Consider the following 15,005-nt stretch of genomic DNA (forward strand, 5'->3'; position numbering starts at 1 on the left):
TCATTATTAAAGGAAAAGTTTTGATCCCAAAAATGTGTCTTTAGAAGGATCCCGAGTCGGAAGTTGCGGTTTATTTGATGTTGAGTGTATTTGAAAGAAAGGAAAGATAACATTGATAATTAGGTATAGTAACCAAAACGTCACTCAGTAAATGTGTCCAGTATAGCCCGTACTTGTCACTGGCTAGTTCAAAATCCTGAATATACTGATTTAAAATTTTAAAAATTGTTTTGTATATTTTGGAAATTCACACTAGGGTGTGGTTTGAATATTATAGGCTCGAACCTGTTTGTCTGAAAAGCAAGATGCTGTTCTTGGAACTCTTCTAAGTACTCGTGCCGACGTAAATCTATAATATCTAGACATAAAGAATCAGTAAAGCCCAGAACAGACGGTGAAACGCAACTTCAACGAAACTGCAACTGCTAGTTACTTTTGAGTTGCATCTAAGTTTCTGCCATAGCGTCCGTTGAGAGACCACACATGACGCGACCAGTTTGAAACTTTCAGTTTCATTCATCAGAATCATCACAAAGTTGCAGTTTCATCACAAAGTTGCAGTTTCGTTGCAGTTGCGTTTCACCGTCTGTTCTGGGCCTAAGGGCGTAAACCTAGCACATCCATATTTTCAACAGAGCTTGAAAACAGAAAAATAAAACAATTCGATCATAACTTAATCTTTTTGTCCTCGCACACTGCTGTTTCAAAGTCTCACATTTCATATTATTCCCCGCAGTACTTAAACACACCTCTTATGGAGGGCACTCCCGAGCTCGGCTCCTCCGGCGACGCGGACGGCAAGGACGGCGACAAGCACGACGACAAAGGTCAGTCAACTTACGTCAGTCAGTATACGCTAGATGTGTGTGTACATGCTTATGTGAATGAGATGAAGCTCGGCCGAGACACGTGAGGATAAAACAAGTGACGGTGTTACTTTTGGAGCGGCATTTGTTTCTTTTGTCACTGGGATAAGTTTAAAAGTCCTTTTAGATGATATTTTGTTATTAGTTGTCATTTTTTGGTTCTTCTAACCCCCATTGACTTGTCCCATCAACGGTCTAGCTGTGCTTAGCACTGAAAGGGGATTTGTGAAAGAAAAGTTTACAATCTCCAGTTGATGGGGCAAGCCAATAGGGATAAGTGGAATCACCCATCTGTTGTAATTGTTGCTGCTGTAGAATCTTTATTCTACTCGAAAGGTATACAACACCGATAACATAAGTTTTCACATGTCTAAAGCCGGCTTCATAAGCTATATGTCCCTTAATCAAGTCTTTGTTAACATTCAGCATGTTTTTATTTCAATTTGCTGCAAAAATTACCATTAAAACTAGTTTTCCCAAATGTTTATTATTTGCCTTATCTGTTTAACTATGTGATGTTTTTTTGCATTTTTTCGTCTACCATTATTGTCTTTCAACATTCAATATAAAGAGATGATTGTGTACCTGTCATAGTCAAAGGTCGATATGCAGTCTCTTCGCGGAATGACTGGTCTATCCTAGGTTTGACCACGGCCTTCAGGCAAACCCCGTAATGAATTCTTATTTCGGCGTTTGACTAAGTCAAACCTAGAAGTGCCTAAACTGTTCAGTCAAACGCCGAAACTAAAATAATCTGTTTCGGGCTTTGCCTAGTCAAACCTAGAAACGACTGGCAGACTCGTTCAAAAGTAGACGGCAAATAGAAAACCGGCCAAGTGCGAGTCGGATTCGCTCACGAAGGGTTCCGTGAGACTTTGTTATTGTATGGGAGCACCCCATAAATATTTATTTTATTTTAATTTTATGATTATTTTTTTAAAATAGATATGCAATTATTATGTGAATATTTCAAGGGTTCACCTGTTTACGTTTTAATATCGAGTAGAAAACTGCAACAAGTCACGTTTGCTGTATGGGAGCCCTCTTAAATATTTAAAGTATTTTATTGAATTATTTATTTTTAAGGTGAATAAAAAACTAAATATTTTGAGAATGATTCATAAGATACGAGCCTGGTGACAGACAACCTTTAGCGAAGTCATAGTAATAGGGTCGCGTTTTAACTCTTTATCCTTTAATTTAAGGTAACAGAACCCGAAATTTGTAATTTCAAGATCGATCTAGAAACACTGACAAACAACCTCAGTAAATAAGTTTAGTTACTCGTACCTTCACCTAAAGAGACAGCTGCGCGTGCGCGTGAAAACCGACCGTAACGCCTATGCAATAAGTTCAAGATCAGAATGAAGTATAGTTTAGTTTAAAGTCTTAATTGAGGTTTGACTAGTCAAACCCCGATTTCATTAAATTGAGTTTCGACCTTTGCCTGACCAAATAAGTTACTCCTAGGTTTGACTAACATTATTTAGTCAAAGGCCGAAATGTTTGGGCTTTGACTAAGACTTCTAGTCAGACCTGAGGATTGACTAGTCAAACCTAGGAGTGCCGGAACTTCGAGGTTTGACTATAACATACCAATAACAAATTATTAGTTTATTAAAAAACATAACCCTCCTGGCACATTCAGGTAAATAGCATGAACTTAGTTTTTGTAGATTCCTTGAATAACAATAATTTAGACGAGTGTCATAGTATGAGAAAGTAATTGAAATATATCACTCACACTCACATTTAATTTACAATTTACTTCTGATTGACGACGGAGTTGATACTCCAAAAATGAGAATGGTTTTTATGCATTTAAAAAGCGTAATGTTGAAAGACACCACCACCATCATCACCACCCATTGTCAATGTCTTACCCGCCGCATTATTTTTGTTTGCATCATGCCTTGTGTCGTCCCGCACGCACAGAGTTCTTTCTCGGCTTCACCGCCAACGGCACCTTCGAGTCTTACGGGCTCGGCGGCGGCGACTGGACCAACGGGCTCAGCTGGACCGCCGGCGGGATGAACTGGACCTCAAACGGAACGAGTGGGACGAACGGCAACGGAATGTTCGGCTCGTGTGCGTTCGCCAAACCCGCCTGGCCGACTGTCACGCATTGGGACGATCTGGCGGAGATATTCGGACCACAGCAGACGTATAGTACGATGTTGCGATTATAGCTAGGTGGTGGGGGCTTGTTTGGGTTTTTATCGATGCTTTTCAGATTGTGTGATAAGTGAATAGACAAAATTTGTTATCCCCTTACTGATAAAAGTTACACGCCCGTTGCACCGGTTTAAAGTGATTAATACGGAAATGTCATTTTAAAGTTGTGCTCAACATACGTGTAACTGTTTATTATTAGATGGGTAAGCATTTTTGATCAATTTCAATATTTTATACCCAATTTCTTGCAAATATAAAAATATATGAGCACGTAATCGCTTCAAAACTCTGTCATCAGGTATGTACAGTAGCTAGTTATTTTCCGTTTTTAAACGCGCATATATTTGGTTGGTCTTGGTAAATCATAGATTATTACCACGTAGAGGAGAGCGAGGTGATTTGTAACAAAGGAGGTTGTAACTGTCGATTTTACTACCAGCGCGCTCGTAACATTTCGCGTTTTTTAGTTCAAGTCTCGAGCTAACAAATACGCGCTGTTGCGAGCTCGTATATGTTTCCAAAAATCTATAATATACACCACTAAATTTAATAAAAAAAATAAACTGTGAAAAACTATTTTTTTTCTTTTGCTTTATTTTTTCACACATTTATTTATACATAACCTGTTAAAATTTTTTCGGTGATAAAAATGTAGTGGTGTATATTCAATGTAACAACACTCTCCTCTGTTACAACTGTCCTCGGTCTTCCCTAGTAATGTGCAATGTTAAAGAGTGTATTTGTGTCGTAGGCGGCGACGGCATGGCGGGCGGCGGGCCGGACAAGGTGTCGCTGGAGGACTTCCACTTCATCAAGGTGCTGGGCAAGGGCTCCTTCGGGAAGGTCATGCTGGCAGAGAAGAAGGGCACCGATGAGGTACGCTCTTTGTTCGTTTAGTTACTGGGGAACACGGTATGGTCTAGAGCTCTTTTGTGATAAAATTATCTTTAATATTAAATCTTTTGTGATATCCCTAGAACTTAGTCTTGTTTGAGCCTTGTAGAACCTTTATCAAAACAAATCCTATAACACATGGTTAGACATGCCATTACTATCTCAACTCGAAGTTCTCATAAATGATCTAACTAAAGTGTTTGAAGCTGTTATAGGACTGGGCAGGATCAAAATCCGCATCCTAGTTCAAGCCTTTACTGGACATTGGATGAAACAAGCATTCATCCACTATGGGACTGTATTAATCAAGAACGTGCAAGATATGTCATGAGGCGGACGAAACGCTTCTACACATCTTTATATGTATACTACACTATATCTTTATACATATACGATACTACACTACTTGGACTTGGAGGCGTACTGTAAAATAATGGCGATCACAATACATCGATACCGATCGCACTGATATTAGGACGTCATTGAATTAGAATAGCCGCTCAACAAAATAATAAGTAAATGCAACAGTCGGAAGTCACCCTAAAGGGCAGCAAAGTGTAATCTTAGGGCCCTCGCCCACGGCGACCTCGTAAACGAGCGACAGCATCGCTACTAACACGCGTTAGTCGCATTTGCAACACACTAAAGCAGCGGTTCCCAAACTTATTTAGTCTACTGCCCACTTTGAGAATAAATTATTTTTTACGCCCCCCATTTTTGTCGTCAAGAGTCGAGCTCAGTCGGTGTCTAAGAATCCTCCTAGTAGATGACGCCTCCCAAGCCTCTACACAACGTCCCGATTTTTTGTCTCTTACCGCCCCCCTTTAAGTCTGCAACGCAAGGGGGCGTTATCGCCCACTTTGGGAAAGACTGCACTAAAGTGATGCCAACGCGCTACATCAGCGCGACTGCATCGCTACAAAACGTCGCCGTGGGCGAAGGTTCTTAACCTAAATATTGTGTATCTCCCCAGGTGTACGCGGTGAAGGTGCTGAAGAAGGACGCGATCATCCAGGACGACGACGTGGAGTGCACGCTGACGGAGCGGCGCGTGCTGGCGCTGGCGGCGCGGCACCCGTTCCTCACGGCGCTGCACTCCGCCTTCCAGACGCGCGACCGCCTGTTCTTCGTCATGGAGTACGTCGACGGCGGCGACCTCATGTTCCAGATACAGCGCGCGCGCAAGTTCGACGAGCCGAGGGCTAGGTAACAACGCCACACCCTCTTCGATCATGCAGAATATGTTTTTTTCACTCAAAAAATGTTTATGCTACTTCATGAATACTACTTTTCCTACAGGAATAGATCAAATTGCTGATAATAATTTGTGTGGAAAAGTATTTTTTTAATATTTTGAACTTCAGTCTCTTGGGAAAAGTTATTCAGTAGAATCAATCCTTGTTTGTTCAAGTATGAAAATAACACGCTGGTCACGCATGCCTCAAACTAGCGTATTTCGTGCAGCGTAGTTCCGGCATTCAGCAGTCGCTCAGCATTGAGGTCGAGGCGAGTGTGATCTGGTCCTACTCACACTGACTCAATTTTGCATAACACATTAATCGGCAACAGTGATCAACATTTAGCGTCGTCTACACTGAGCTCAATTACCGCTCAATGAATTGACAATGAAAATGTCTAGCGTCGTAACTGACAGATCTTTGACTACCCATTCTTCCTTCAACCTCGCCCATATGCAGGTTTGGCTTTCCCTATTTAATTTTTAATTTAAAGACTTTATTGCACACACAACAATGTTCTGTACAAAAAGGCGAGCTTAATGCCATACGTCATTCTCTACCAGCTGACCTTGAGCAAAACAGAGATATTTAGTAGGCGGTGCTAAAAAGCTACAAAAATGTACACAATATAATACATTAAATATTATAATATACCTATATTTATACAAAATATATACATAAATACATACATATCTATATATATAAAAATGAAACCCGTTTCGCGTTGTCACGGCATCACGTGTGAACGGCTGAACCGATTTCGATAATTCTTTTTTTTAAATGTTTGTGGAAGTCCAAGGATGGTTCTTACGGAAAAAAATATTAAGAAAATCTCTACGCTAAGGCGGTACGAAGTTCGCCGGGTCAGCTAGTAATTTATATAAAATGGATGACGAGAGGTAAGGGAGGATAGGAGAGGATAAGGGAGAAAAGGAAAGAATAAGGGAGATCAAGACGACATGATGCGTTCAAGAAAATGTTTGCGCACAGAGTGTTTGAAAATCTATCCTATCCCTATCATGCAGCGATATTTATTCCGCTGGTCAGCATTGTCAGTGAACAGCCCCAATTCCCTCATGTCTTTTTGATTACACTTTGTCCCACAAATGAGTACCTGTATCGGTTTTATGCAGGTTCTACGCGGCGGAAGTGACGCTGGCACTGCAATTCCTGCACTCGCACGGCGTCATCTACCGCGACCTGAAGCTGGACAACATCCTGCTGGACAGCGAGGGCCACTGCAAGCTGGCCGACTTCGGCATGTGCAAGGAGGGCATCCTGGGTGAGTGGCCACGTCTACATTGCTAGTGCGTGCGCCAGAAGAAGTGAAAAAATAGTCTAAAAGGCTTATGATGCACAGGGTGAAAAGAAGCCAAATCCTCCGTGTGCCTCTGAGTAAATTAGAGAGTCGTATTCCGGCAGTCAGGAAGATCACTAATCTGAGCACAATATTTTTAAATTCTTGCTATCTCGTCTTTTACAAACCTATATTTCTTATTATTCCATTTTCTAAACCAATCTTAGATTGATCGATTAATGTGGCCCAATGATGATACTGAGCGTTTCAGAGGGGGACTGCAAAGCGGCCGACTGTTCGCAGCCGGCTGCGGCGCAGGGTTGCCCAGTGACCATGAGATTATGAGAGCTGAGGGCCTGTAGCTACTCATTTTATAGGCATCTTCTATTAAAGGACCAGATATAAAGTTGTGATGTATGGTTTCAGACGGCGCGACCACCACAACGTTCTGCGGGACTCCGGACTACATTGCGCCTGAGGTATGTTTGTGAACTGACATTTATTGGGTTTATGGAATCCTCGTTGTGGATAAAAAAAAAATGGAATTATTGATAACAACTTGATTGATGAAGACGTCATGATAGTGGATTAACTGGATAAAGATTTGATCAAGTTGCACTGTATACAATATTGCAAAAAAAAAAAATTACTTCATCAGACGATGTTGAAAATACATAATATTTTGCTATTTTATGTTTCTTTGGGTAGGATTAAGGTTATGTAGCTCACTTTTCTTTTATATCATCTGTTTATTGACCTCGAGACCAACTCTGTACGTATCTTAACTATGCCTTGTGGTCTAAGAGGCATTCCAGTAGGTGAGCCATTGCTGTCACATGCGCGATATGATTGCTCACTAACTGCCAGCAGTTCTCTTCGTCGCTTGCCTCTCTAACTGACATTTTGCAAAATTTTCAGGCGATTAGACAGATCGATTCGTCTTGCGAAATTGATTAAGATGGTGTCAGATAACTCAGTTTCGAAAAAAATGTCAGATACGTCAGTTAGAGAGGCAAGCGACGTCTTGTTCTCTCTCTCGTCGACAGCAGCGTCCAATGTTGCGGAACCAATTATATGAATACTAGCTTTCCGCCCGCGGCTTCGCCCGCGTGTAATTTTGTCTGTCACAGAAAAACTTTATCGCGCGCGTCCCTGTTTCAAAAACCGGGATAAAAACTATCCTATGTTCTTTCCCGGGACTCAAACTATCTCTATGCCAAATTTCATCAAAATCGGTTGCGAGGTTTAAGCGGGAAAGCGTAACAGACAGACAGACAGACAGACAGACAGACAGACAGACAGACAGAGTTACTTTCGCATTTATAATATTAGTTGGGATGACTTCCTCAGATCCTGCAAGAGCTGGAGTACGGTCCATCGGTGGACTGGTGGGCGCTGGGCGTGCTGGTGTACGAGATGCTGGCCGGACAGCCGCCCTTCGAGGCCGACAACGAGGACGACCTGTTCGAGTCCATCCTGCACGACGACGTGCTCTACCCCGTCTGGCTGTCCAAGGAGGCCGTCTCCATCCTCAAGGGTGAGTGCCCCGACGCTGGTCCTGCGAGCCCGACACGAGGACGACCTGTTCGAGTCCATCCTGCACGACGACGTGCTCTACCCCGTCTGGCTGTCCAAGGAGGCCGTCTCCATCCTCAAGGGTGAGTGCCCCGACGCTGGTCCTGCGAGCCCGACACGAGGACGACCTGTTCGAGTCCATCCTGCACGACGACGTGCTCTACCCCGTCTGGCTGTCCAAGGAGGCCGTCTCCATCCTCAAGGGTGAGTGCCCCGACGCTGGTCCTGCGAGCCCGACACGAGGACGACCTGTTCGAGTCCATCCTGCACGACGACGTGCTCTACCCCGTCTGGCTGTCCAAGGAGGCCGTCTCCATCCTCAAGGGTGAGTGCCCCGACGCTGGTCCTGCGAGCCCGACACGAGGACGACCTGTTCGAGTCCATCCTGCACGACGACGTGCTCTACCCCGTCTGGCTGTCCAAGGAGGCCGTCTCCATCCTCAAGGGTGAGTGCCCCGACGCTGGTCCTGCGAGCCCGACACGAGGACGACCTGTTCGAGTCCATCCTGCACGACGACGTGCTCTACCCCGTCTGGCTGTCCAAGGAGGCCGTCTCCATCCTCAAGGGTGAGTGCCCCGACGCTGGTCCTGCGAGCCCGACACGAGGACGACCTGTTCGAGTCCATCCTGCACGACGACGTGCTCTACCCCGTCTGGCTGTCCAAGGAGGCCGTCTCCATCCTCAAGGGTGAGTGCCCCGACGCTGGTCCTGCGAGCCCGACACGAGGACGACCTGTTCGAGTCCATCCTGCACGACGACGTGCTCTACCCCGTCTGGCTGTCCAAGGAGGCCGTCTCCATCCTCAAGGGTAAGAGACTGACGATGGTCCTTTGAGGCAGATAACGTGTCGCTGATATTATAAAAGTCATGACACTGGCCAAACTTAAGTAGCAGATACAAAACTCGTAGAAGTGATGCGGATGCAGACTGCGGAATGAAAGACTGCGGTAAGTTGTAGTTTGCTGTAAGCGCCTGGATGAGGGCAAATTAGGGGGATGCCTATGGCCAGTAGTGGTCGTCTATTTGTTGAAAAAAAAAGGAACAAAACTCAATAGCATCGTTTTGTGATCATCATTTCACAGGATGTCCACTTGCTGAACATGGCATTATTTAAAAAGAACTTTGCAACTGCAAAGTGAATCTGTTTTATTTGATAAATATTTAATTCGTCTGTCGAAACCAAACGACTGCTGGACAAAAGTCTCCCATAATATTGATTAAAGTAGCCTCTCGTACTAATCTAAATATGCTTGTGTCACGTGTTAGCTCACCACAATAGTCGAGCGTCAGCGGGGATCGAACCCGCGTACCTCGGATGACGACTCAGCTAGTCCGACTCCTGTACCGTTCGGTTATCGTGGCTTCTATAGTGTTTCAACTACGCTCAGAATTCTACATCAAAACTCGACTCGGAAGCCAAGTTAAGATTCAATCAGTCTTAAAATTGTTTGAATTTCGAAGCCGAAGCCCAGAGGTAGAGCATCACTAGGGCTGCCCGAATCACCGCGACTTTTGATATTATTTTTACAACATACTGTTTCACATTGAAACACTGTTTTTCAACGTTCGTATCTATGTCCTCAGGCTTCATGACGAAGAACCCGGCGCGGCGGCTCGGCGTGAGCGGCGGCGCGGGCGGCATCCGCGCGCACGCCTTCTTCCGCGACGTGGACTGGGACGCGCTCGCCGCGCGCCGCCTGCGCCCGCCCTTCCGGCCCAAGGTGGTGAGTCTAGTGCGGCTCGCTGACTGCTTCCCGTTGTCCTACCGCGGGGCTCCTACGTATCTCCTTCTTCCGCGACGTGGACTGGGACGCGCTCGCCGCGCGCCGCCTGCGCCCGCCCTTCCGGCCCAAGGTGGTGAGTCTAGTGCGGCTCGCTGACTGCTTCCCGTTGTCCTACCGCGGGGCTCCTACGTATCTCCTTCTTCCGCGACGTGGACTGGGACGCGCTCGCCGCGCGCCGCCTGCGCCCGCCCTTCCGGCCCAAGGTGGTGAGTCTAGTGCGGCTCGCTGACTGCTTCCCGTTGTCCTACCGCGGGGCTCCTACGTATCTCCTTCTTCCGCGACGTGGACTGGGACGCGCTCGCCGCGCGCCGCCTGCGCCCGCCCTTCCGGCCCAAGGTGGTGAGTCTAGTGCGGCTCGCTGACTGCTTCCCGTTGTCCTACCGCGGGGCTCCTACGTATCTCCTTCTTCCGCGACGTGGACTGGGACGCGCTCGCCGCGCGCCGCCTGCGCCCGCCCTTCCGGCCCAAGGTGGTGAGTCTAGTGCGGCTCGCTGACTGCTTCCCGTTGTCCTACCGCGGGGCTCCTACGTATCTCCTTCTTCCGCGACGTGGACTGGGACGCGCTCGCCGCGCGCCGCCTGCGCCCGCCCTTCCGGCCCAAGGTGGTGAGTCTAGTGCGGCTCGCTGACTGCTTCCCGTTGTCCTACCGCGGGGCTCCTACGTATCTCCTTCTTCCGCGACGTGGACTGGGACGCGCTCGCCGCGCGCCGCCTGCGCCCGCCCTTCCGGCCCAAGGTGGTGAGTCTAGTGCGGCTCGCTGACTGCTTCCCGTTGTCCTACCGCGGGGCTCCTACGTATCTCCTTCTTCCGCGACGTGGACTGGGACGCGCTCGCCGCGCGCCGCCTGCGCCCGCCCTTCCGGCCCAAGGTGGTTTTTTTTTCGTTTCCAAAAATACAGTTAAAAAGCACGGTAAATGAAGTAATAAATCCCGTGGTTTAATTATTTTAATATATAATTTTATGACTCCATAATCGGCTTTGAAGTACTGCATGCCAACCGGTTGCCGAAAACTTCGAAGACCCATAACTCTTAAACTAGTCATTATATTACAAAAATATTTGGTACACGTATCAATAATATGTATAGGTAGAACATACTCAAAAATTACTGAAATCGGAAACATCGACTTTTTTTACCTGTCCGCTTCGCGTGGAATGCTCCATTGACATAATATGACGTGACAGATCATATAAATCTGAAGTCTCCTTGACGTTTGACCACCACAAAGAAACCCTCCCATGTCGCTTCCTTACCTCAGACACTGACTCAGTTAAGTGATAGACTTATAGCGCCACCTGTGACTGAACGTGGCGCTGTGCAATCGCGTTGCAGTTGTACCAATCGCAACTGGTTGCTAAGATCTGTAAAGCCTTGTTCGCACTAGTCAAATGCTAGGCTCTCTGGATGGTCCCTTGTCCTAGGTGAGCGACGGAACAAGTCATGAAGCGGGGCGACACGACGCTACGTAACCGTAATGCGACCAACACTAATGTACCTGTCTAATGGTTCGAAGGCAATTAATACATTTTTATTTTTCATTTTATTTTTAACACTTCATGTATGAAGCAGGTCACAACACGCGAGTACGTAGGAAATTATATCGCTTCATGTAGCGATCCGTCCCTCACGTGCGATGAAGGGTTAGTTTTGGGAGTAGATGGCGCAATATAAATTAAATTTCAAGGATATTTATTAACGCTCGATCAAATCGGAAAGAAAAAAATATTGCGCACGCTAAAGCTATAGCTGATATTCTTAGTACATACAATAGCATAATAGCTAAGTTAGTTGTGCAGTATTAACGCGCTGTGTGTGATTGCAGAAGAGCAAGCGCGAGGCGGCGAACTTCGACGCGGAGTTCACGAAGGAGGAGCCCGTGCTCACGCCCGTGCCCGCCGACGTCGTGCGCACCATCAACCAGGTACGATCGAATCTAAAGTCTGGTCCGTGAGCACGTAGAATCCCGTCCAATGACCCCAAGCTACCCATCCTTATCGCTCGCGCGTAATTATATTGCTGTCGCGACTGTGCGACGCGCGCCCGCAGTGAGTGTGCGAGCGCGACAGCAACATAATTACGTGCGAGCGACAAGGATGGGCAGCTTGGGGTCATTGGACAAAATTCTACCTGCTCACAGACCGGGCTTTAAGAGATTAATGCCCGTTTTCGCCATCAATCCCAAATTTTTAAGTGACCCCTATGGTAACACATAACAGGAGTCACTTAAAAAATTACGGATTGATGGTGAAAATGGGCACAAGAGAGGACGGTGTCATGTCTCTTCCTATGCGATGCTTATTTTTGAGGATTGTGTACTCCATTCCTTGACGTGATGAGTCATTGCCATTTAAATTAATAAAAACTGTTATGGTCTTGAGCTTATTATACTTTGTAAAATGGCATTTGAAGAAGATTCAGTGCCAGTTTACAGACAAATTGCTAATCTGCTGTAAGCCTAGGATGCGCGCCAAGATAAGCCTTTATCGCGTTATTTTAAAGATTTTACGCGATAAGCCCATACATTTTGACGTCTAAAATCATAGTGTAGTATTTGCTATGCTATGCTTGCTGATGAGGGATGGGTTACTCCGAAGAGTGCTAAATAAAACCGACCCGTTTGAGTGCTGCTCATATACTAATTTATTACTGAGTGTCGGAGTGGCGTGAATTGAAACTAGGTCAAACCAGTTTAATGCCTACTTAGCAATAAATGATTCTATATAAAAAGGAAATGTGCAAGTAATAATGTACGATAGCTCGTACACATAGATATGGTTCTATCACGGCACGCATGCTAGCCTGGCAGGGAATGGTTAGCTACTAAATAAAAAAACCATTTGCATGTTATGTAACAATACCGTTTCCACTCGCAGGAGGAGTTCCGCGGCTTCTCGTTCGTGAACGGGGACTTCAACCCCGCCTCGCACGAGCGCCCCGCGCCGCCCGTCTGAACGCCCCGCCCCGCCCCGCCGCCACGCCCCGCCGGGCGATGAGACGCGACACACTGCCGAGACACAGCGCGGACCGAGCGACCGAGTGACGGCTATATTGCTCGGTAACCTTGCGAATTAATCACAATGTTGCGGGAATGAGGGCTATCGTTTTTATACTTAACAGTTGGCACCCCTGGCGATTGACAGGACTTTACTCCTTACAGTGGCGCCATCTTGATGAGCGCAAATGCGCTAGTCTTCCTACCACTTTCGCGCTCACCAATCGGCGCCACTGCCTTCGCTACTAGCAAGTGACAGGACCTTACTCTACAGTGGCGCCAACTGGTGAGCGCTAAAACGATAGCCCTCATTATGTGTCTTGTGACCGCATGTTACTGCCATTAGGGTTGATTGCAGCATTGAAGCCAATATCGCCGTAAACGAATCTCGTCACGATCTTTGCACTCGAAACGGTGTCGTCGAGGTGCAAGCTCGTCGGTGCGCATCCTTTTAAGGTGACGTTCAAATGCGATATCCTCCTGGAGGGCTCAAGCAGGATATCAAAAAAACATCGGTTTCCCATACTTTACAAGCTGCGACGGGGGTCTAGTGAGACTCGGTGAGACCGATCTCCGTCGCTGAGTACCGCCTTGTATGGGAAAATGTACATTTGAGTTTTTGGTGTTTTCTCAGTTATGTGTTTGAAAACTTAACGGATGTGCACTGACGGAGCGGGAGTCCGCGTCTGTTATCGCGGCAACTGTCGAGCGATGCTCACGTTGTATTTCGGTTTCTGATTTTTCCGAATCATTTCAAATCGATACTCGAGTCGTTCCTTGATTCGGTTCCAAATGAGAAACGGAATAGTCCCGTGTTTGGCGGCTACGTCGCTAGTGTCGTGGGATAGTGTAATAGTCTAACGCGGTTCCGTACTATGAGTGGGCGTGGGTAATATGCATCACTGATCGTTCGATTGGTTTTATTTTTGGTATTTGAATAACAGTCAGGACCGCTATTAGCAAATATTCCGATCGTAACACAAATCTTTCAGCTATTGGTGAAATTAAGTCTGTTCATAATAATCATTTCAGGAAAAACAGAACTATTTTGTTTCATGCTATACCGCTGCTAGCAAGAGACCCAAATTCAAAATAAAATTGTTGTTCTAAAGAAAAGTCGGCTTTCAGTGATTAATATTACCCATAATTGTCTATAAAGACATGTACACATTGTTATGTCAGTCTAAAAAGAATCTTATGTACGTGTTTTTAGAGATGTAAATACTTGTAGGAAAGGTCTAGATGCCCTCGCCGAGTTATACCTCTAATTATAGTATTTATGCCAGGCCTTACGACATGAATAGATGAATACCAGGCCTTATGACCGGCCGGCGTCAGTTTAAAATACAAAATAAAGGCGTTTTCACGTTAGATAAGTAGGTGGGGACGTCTTTAGATATAGCTTGCACCGTCGTAGCGAATCGTTCTATCGTTGGTGTAAACTATGGCTTTCAAACGTAACAAAGTATTTTGAACCGTCTTTCAGTCGTAATGGGGCATCGTTTCACCAACTGTAGGTCTTGAAAGATGCAACAGTCGCCTTTAAATGTTTAGAGACATTAGGCCGGTGAGGCGGGGCCCCACTACGCGGCCGCGGCATGAGGCCCTGGTGTTAATCTGTATTATAGATAATACACATTGATGTTGTGGAGCGGCGCCTCGGCCCCCTGGTCGAGGCCGTCGGTCCGTTTTAAAGTTTACTTGCTAAAGTTTGTCAAAACTAGGCTAAGGACTTATTACTTAATGTTTAGCAAGTTTACAGTGAAATGTAGCATATCTATAATATTGGTTCCACTCAGGCGGTGGACTCTCGGTACATATTGCTTTTTTAGGCTGGCGGGGGTGCCATTATGTTAATTTCGTAGCTAGCCACCCTTACTCGCGGTAGTCGAAGTTATGCCTGACTAAAATGCGTCTGCTGGTGGATGTTTGTAAACTAGTACGAGTTGTTGTAACGATATTTGGAAAAATCAGAATGGTTGAAGTGATACTTCGTGTTGGTTCTCAGGAACTTGTTCTAGCAGGCTTATTTTAACGTTGTTTTAATTTGAGATCCAAAATATAAAATTATTATTTTGTAACACACACAACTTCAAAACAATGTTGGTGCAATATATTGTGCAATACTCAATATATATTTAAAGATTTAGGTTATCTGAAGTTGCTATCGTTTATAACAGCT

The 15,005-nt window shown here is 45.8% G+C and overlaps 1 protein-coding gene across 2 annotated transcripts in view; it reads left to right on the forward strand.

Moving 5' to 3' along the window:
• Positions 1 to 12,865, forward strand: part of Pkc98E (Protein kinase C) — a 23,834-nt gene extending 10,969 nt beyond the window's left edge. Inside the window, exons 10-19 of one of the 2 annotated variants that reach the window (XM_028308214.1) lie at positions 737 to 827; positions 2,802 to 3,035; positions 3,793 to 3,917; positions 4,909 to 5,141; positions 6,307 to 6,455; positions 6,897 to 6,949; positions 7,821 to 8,007; positions 9,631 to 9,770; positions 11,654 to 11,752; positions 12,705 to 12,865. In XM_028308214.1, coding sequence (XP_028164015.1) covers positions 737 to 827; positions 2,802 to 3,035; positions 3,793 to 3,917; positions 4,909 to 5,141; positions 6,307 to 6,455; positions 6,897 to 6,949; positions 7,821 to 8,007; positions 9,631 to 9,770; positions 11,654 to 11,752; positions 12,705 to 12,782 — 1,389 coding nt within the window. In that variant the 3' untranslated portion in view covers positions 12,783 to 12,865. Of the gene's footprint in view, positions 1 to 736; positions 828 to 2,801; positions 3,036 to 3,792; positions 3,918 to 4,908; positions 5,142 to 6,306; positions 6,456 to 6,896; positions 6,950 to 7,820; positions 8,779 to 9,630; positions 9,771 to 11,653; positions 11,753 to 12,704 lie in introns of those variants that run through there. The other variant, XM_028308213.1, reaches the window with a different exon arrangement.
• Positions 12,866 to 15,005: the final 2,140 nt, after the last annotated feature.

The sequence above is a fragment of the Ostrinia furnacalis genome, unplaced genomic scaffold (genome assembly GCF_004193835.3).
Source record: "Ostrinia furnacalis isolate ACB-3 unplaced genomic scaffold, ASM419383v2 OfSCF2396, whole genome shotgun sequence".
Classification (NCBI taxonomy): Eukaryota; Metazoa; Arthropoda; class Insecta; order Lepidoptera; family Crambidae; genus Ostrinia; species Ostrinia furnacalis.